A 6,308-nucleotide genomic window follows, 5' to 3' on the forward strand; every position below is an offset into this window, starting at 1 on the left:
AGAGTTCTTAGGTGATGAACTCATGGATTTTGAGATAGAGAGGGGGGGGGGGGGGGGGATATAATTAATATATTTAATCTAACAATAGCAATATTACAAGGTTTTTTTCTTCAATGACGATTGTGTCAATTTCATCTAATTCGAAAAACATGATCTCGTCAAGAAAATTACTTTACCAAGTACTCGATTTCTCTCCATTACGGTCCCACAATTATCCAGACAAAATTCATGACGAAACAATAATCGATTGCATCGAAGAACATCAAGTCCAGAATGTCTAAGGTATATGTAATCACAATCTTACATATATTAAACATAGCACTTTTACATGGGTTCATGAGAACTAGTACCACCTTTTATTAGGACATCCTGTTCTATACCGCTTGTGCAAATCCAACACGTACGTTACCATAATCGAATACGGTGTGGTAAGGACGCATAAAAGTGTCACCCAATATCCTGTGTTCCATTAATCAAGCAAAGCCGGTTACAACATACAAACTCGAATTTGAAACACATATAATTTTGAATATCTAAATCATAAGTAAACGCTAGTCGAATAGACCAAACCCAACCCGACCCGACCCGTACACAATAAGAAAACGTACCAGAGTGGGCCACGTGGAGGAGGGATATCCAATGCAATGAAACCACTAATGCAACTCGCACTTGCGCCTTCACCAACCTTAAGTATGTACTGCAAACCAAACCAAAAATTAAGGAGGTATATAAGATCAAAAATAATATAATTTGGTGACAACTCGTTACACGTAAACTCACAGGACCTCATCCATACCCTGCTTACCAGGATCGGGTCAAAAGCAGAAAACCAGTATCGGGATTTATATAATGTAATTTGACTTAGGGATTATCAGTTAGTGTAGAATAATACCTGATCAGGAGAAAGTTCAAATTCTTTGCCACCAATGGTAAATGAGATAGTAGGCATAGAAGGAATTTTAGCGCAATCAACCGTCGACTGTTCCAACGGACTCTGTACCACAGTACAAAGCTGCAACTTTGGGTTCGGTATATGGTAATCGACAAAAAAATACTTGCATGAAAATGAGAAATTAAGAATAACTCACATCACTGCCCAAACCTAAAACGCTGTCTCGGGTCTCATTCTCCACCAGCTCTCTATGCGCCCAGGAAACTACCATCTTACACGCCGTGCATGGCGGGGAAGTCTCTAATCCAGAGGATACATCCTCATTCCTATCTACAACACTCTTAATGCCAATGCTGCATATCATACAAAATTTATTTAAATATACACACACACACACATATATATATATAGATATTGTAAGTATATACGGAGTTAATAATATTTAGATACAAAAAAATAATGCTTAGAAATCTGACCTAGATACATCAATTTGTCGAGGACAGGCTCCAATACGGGCACAAACCTGTGTTGCATTTACAACCTATTTTGAAGGAAAATTAATAACAACAAAAGTAAGAAACTAGAACATTTAACTATAACTTAAATGTAAGAAAAACCAGGGAGTTCTTGTTTACTGCGTTTGCAAGTTGGTCAAATACATGGCCTCCAAAAAATCTAACGGCTTTTTGACATTCCTGGTTAAGATACCCCGCGGCTCCTATGGCATCATTTATTTGCTTGATCACCTCCTAAAAGACAAAGGAACCTATTTAGGATACTAAGTTAATTAATGGCTTGTGGAATATCAAGAAACGGGATATTAGAAACCGATGGGCCTGCTATTAATGAAGTTCCTGAATCTGCAATGGCTGAACATCCACTCGTACAAAACCCTAAAAGACAACACAATGTGTTATGATGCAAGATCCCATATAGGAAAACTCACACACCCAACCAATACTATGCTAACCAGTGGGACCAGGTTGCCTTCAAGGGGTTAAAGTAGGAAATCAGTGTAAACTGGATCCAAACCTGACACCTTTGCAAGAGGGGAGTCAGGCCCTTACTAATGTGCCCCTTGAGCCGGTCCTGAGAATTCAGATGCCCGTCCGAGCCAGAAAAAACGTGCCCCTTAGGCCTTAACGAAATAGATAATATAAACTATTTTTATTGTCGCTCATTGTTATATTTATTATTATTATTATTATTATTATTATTATTATTATTATTATTATTATTATTATTATTATAAAACTAAAATGGGTATTGGGCTAATACCTAATGAGCTTAAGTTTTAGAGATTGATAGTTTTAAATGGGTCTAAGATAAGTTTATGTTTTATATGTGTTTTCGATTTTATCATCATCATATCCAGTAAATCCCACCAATAGCAAAGCTAAGGTAGGGTCTGATGTAGATAGACTTATCTCTACCCCGTATGAATAGAGAGGTTGGTTCCAGTGAAACCCGGCTCGATAGTAGTTTTGCATCAAGCCTTGGACCTAAGGCACATGACACTTAGCAATCGGGACAAAGACCGATTGGTGCATGTACTCGCTTGTCTTTCGGCTATCAACGTCACTACATGATACATGATTAGCCGTCACCCGCTTCTAATGTTAGTTTCACGAAATTAGTAAAATAACGTTAAAATTAGTGTGCCCTAGCCAGGAGTCCTCCCCGCCCAACCCCCGGGCTGGCTATGCTTGAAGGTTGCAAGATCAAATGTTATATACAATTATTAATAATGCTCATTAATTTCTTACCGGCTGGCTTTCCACCTATAAGAACATCTCCCATATCGAACTATCAATGAAAAAACAACAAAAATATTAGAATACCTACATGCATATGTTTGAATACACTTTAAAAAATAGTTTTAACCGATAATTAATTACCTGCCAATAACCCTTTTGTGTGACTGGAACGTAAGTATGCTCACCCGTGAAGTGTTTTGGATCAACACCACCAAACACGATTTCACCTCCTTCTCCGTCTTCAGATTTCCGATTCAACCAAAATGAAAACACCTGATCCTTAACCAGATGTTGATTCACCATGTTCTCCCTGTAAAACAATTTAAACTCAAATATGCGTGTAAAAATGGGTCTACTTGGGTTATTATATTTAAAAAAAAAATAGCGGGTCAAGAATGGTTAAACTGAAAATATTACTTAAAAAATATCCTTTTCAAAAACATAAGATTATTAGTTTCCAAATCGTTGTGTGATTATATTTAACATATTAATCATTCATTACTTTTATAAAAAAAGAAAAAGACGACAAGTGTTGACCTGTTACCAAACTCGTTTGACCTGCCCATTTTACAACAAATAAACATACCACACTGGGACAGCATTGCCAATCGATATTTCCTTGAATGCAAGCCCAAGGATACCATCAAACTTCCCTGCTAAAAATGTCACACCAGGCTCCCGTGTTGCCTCGATGAACATCTAATTATAGATCACATATTTCAAACAAATTTGCAATAACTTTTTGTAAAAGGCGAGCTTATGACAAAATTGTAAATTCACCTGATCATTGATAACAAGATCACCAACTTGGACATCGTCTTCACTAAAATACCCAGATATTGATCCAGTACCATATTGAATAGCAGCAGGTGTCCCTTCAAGACACCAAAAATGGTTAGAATTAAAAAAATAGTATGTTTAAAAAGGTAGAAAAGAAATGGTCTAATATCGACCAAAGCGTATTCAAATGCTTACAAGTTACACTCCTAAACCGTTTTATTTAAAATCAGACTATTATTGTACTAATATTGCTTTTGTAACTATATTTCATACATAAACCTTTTATAAAAGTGAAAAATAATTGGACAAGTTACACCCCACCCATTCGCCATTTTTGCCTCATAGGTTATGATGTATAGTTTCAAAGTTGATAAGATCATTTGGTATATAACACCCCTTTACGCTGTCCGCATCAAATGGTATTTTAGAAATCTTATGAAATAATCAAACAGTTTCACTTTCATAAAATTATGTCCTCTATGAAATGTTAACTAGTGTCATGGCAAAATAAGTCAGCACAAGAATAAGAAAATAGTATACGAGTAATTAACTAACCATTGGCTTTGTAGGTCTGCGACCGATCTGACCTATATCTCGAATGGAAAAGGCAAGGTAGCTGCAAAAATAAACGTAACTCTAACACTTAAATTTTCATTCGACATACTCATAGATGTATTAATTATTGCATGGGCCGCGTTTAGCCTAAAGAAAAAAAGTAAGGGCTTTAGGCCCACCAATTTAAGGACCCCAAACTGAAAGACTTTAAAAAAAGGATTAGTTGTGAAATTTTCCTCGACACCGCTTTTTCAACTAGCGGTGTGGGAGGAGGGATGAAAGATCTAATTCTAAAATTATTTAAAGTTTTTCTTTACTTATTCACTAATGTGGAATGAAAGTTATTTAACTTTAAACACACTTATCTAAATTCTTTTATGAAAAATGCCCCAAAATAAAATCTTGCTCGTAGCCTTGAAATAAGTTGAGTCATGCCTTGATTTATACCATATCTAATTAACACAATCTTACCGATCTGCATTTTGAAGATGGCACCCATAAATTAGCACTTCCGGTGTCAAATATCACAGTAAACTTCTGTGGTGGGGTGCCAATGCCGATCTCACCATAGTATTGAGCATCCATATAGTTCTTTAGTGACACAACATCGGGCTCTTGTGGATCAACAAGATTATCACCACTTTGTTTATATTTTATAATAGAGTCTAATAATGAATCCCCCTCATCCAAATCCAGGTTTGAAGCAATACTATTGGTATCATCAACTTTTACTTTTTTCAAACTGACCCTAATGAGCCCATCATTTGATGTCGAAAAGGCCCGAATACACAAAAGGGTTGATAACAAGAGGAAGATTGCTAAGATTTCTGTTTTACTTTCCATATTCACCTACATGTCAATCCACACATAAAGTTAGCTACATAAGATAAACTTATAGTAATAATAAGTTGAATGACCTCCGAAAGTTTATAACCAAAAGATTAAAGATTCTTATTACTCTGTTCCAAAAATCCAAATCTATTTGAGTCAATCTTTGACTTATCAAAGTCAAACAAGTCAAAATCACGAGTTAATTGCCCGGATGGTCCCTGTGGTTTAATGTTTTTTCACGTTTAGTCCCCACCTTTTGGAAATAGCAGGTATGCTCCATATGGTTTGTCATTTTGTTACTCGGATAGTCCCCTGGCATTTACTCCGGGGACTATCCGAGTAACAAAATGACAAACCATAGGGAGCATACCTGCTATTTCCAAACTAATTGACATTTACTCAGGGGACTATCCGAGTAACAAAATAACAAACCAGGGAGCATACCTACTATTTTCAAAAGGTGGGGACTAAACCTGAAAAAACGTGAAACCACAGGGACCATCCGGGCAATTAACTCTCAAAATCACATAGAAACCTTACCTATTTAATTTACTAATTAATAAAATTAATTTACAATCATATAAGCTAAAAAGGATTGAAGATTCTTGTAACTTTGTTCCAAACTCCAAATCTATTAATTCAATATTTGACTTATCAGAGTCAAACAAGTCAAAATCACATAGAATTAATAAAAAACATGGGATTGCTTTTTCAAGTAAAATATCACAATTTCTACTAATAATCACATCAAGAATACACACCTAACTTCTGTTTCTTGAATTATACAAAAAAAAAAAAAAAAAAAAAAAAAAAAAAAAAAAAAACAGAAATAGAAATAAACACAACTTGATTGCATGCAAGCTCAACAACCCTGAACTTTTTTATTGTAACACAACATTTTGTTAATATAATCTATCAGGCAAATTTATTGTTCTATAAATGAAAAAAAAAACAGAACATCAATGAACTAATTCTAATGAACTGATGGAACATACCTGTAAGCTGATGATCGGGTCGAAAGATATAAATTTACAGGAGAATTTAGAGTGAATGCATATATAGCTGACGGAATGCACTTGGGATTTAAAACGTGACCGTTGGATCGATACGCTACGCAATCCTGTCCGTTTGTTGTAGATGCAACGCGTGTCACGGGGTATTTTGCCCAAACCAGTACCTATAGTTTGAAAAGTAACAAGTTTGGCCTATATCTTTTATCTAACATGTTAGGTGTAAACGAGCCGAGCCGAGCCGCTCGCGAGCTACTCGAGATCCGCTCTAAAAGATTTAATTTAGCTGATTTTAAACGAATTTGAGCTCGAGTCTAAAACTAACGCCGCTTTATAAATCAAATTTGAGACTGAACTTCACTTATAAAGTTTGAGCAGGCTCGTCCTATACGACCCATCATTTATAGAGTTTTTTTTATTTATATATATTAAAAATATATTAGCGTTATAGCTTTTATACAAAGTTACAAGAAAAATAACTAA

The 6,308-nt window shown here is 35.4% G+C and overlaps 1 protein-coding gene across 2 annotated transcripts; it reads right to left on the bottom strand.

The window, feature by feature from the left end:
• Nucleotides 1-225: 225 nt before the first annotated feature.
• LOC110930673 (phytepsin) lies at nucleotides 226-5,963 on the bottom strand. Of its 2 annotated transcripts, none has more exons than XM_022174026.2 (14): nucleotides 5,811-5,963; nucleotides 4,456-4,833; nucleotides 3,985-4,045; nucleotides 3,430-3,524; nucleotides 3,236-3,348; nucleotides 2,791-2,959; nucleotides 2,659-2,698; nucleotides 1,721-1,785; nucleotides 1,528-1,641; nucleotides 1,369-1,433; nucleotides 1,089-1,245; nucleotides 893-994; nucleotides 609-697; nucleotides 226-459 (listed from the first exon to the last, which is right to left on the bottom strand). In XM_022174026.2, exons 2-14 carry the CDS (start codon nucleotides 4,825-4,827, stop codon nucleotides 375-377), a joined length of 1,527 nt encoding a protein of 508 aa, XP_022029718.1. In that variant the 5' UTR covers nucleotides 4,828-4,833; nucleotides 5,811-5,963; the 3' UTR covers nucleotides 226-374. The 2 variants fall into 2 exon arrangements, with proteins under 2 accessions (XP_022029718.1, XP_022029717.1); XM_022174025.2 differs by having other exon boundaries at nucleotides 893-1,012.
• Between the last annotated feature and the right edge of the window lie 345 nt (nucleotides 5,964-6,308).

The sequence above is a fragment of the Helianthus annuus genome, chromosome 16 (genome assembly GCF_002127325.2).
Source record: "Helianthus annuus cultivar XRQ/B chromosome 16, HanXRQr2.0-SUNRISE, whole genome shotgun sequence".
NCBI lineage: Eukaryota > Viridiplantae > Streptophyta > Magnoliopsida > Asterales > Asteraceae > Helianthus > Helianthus annuus.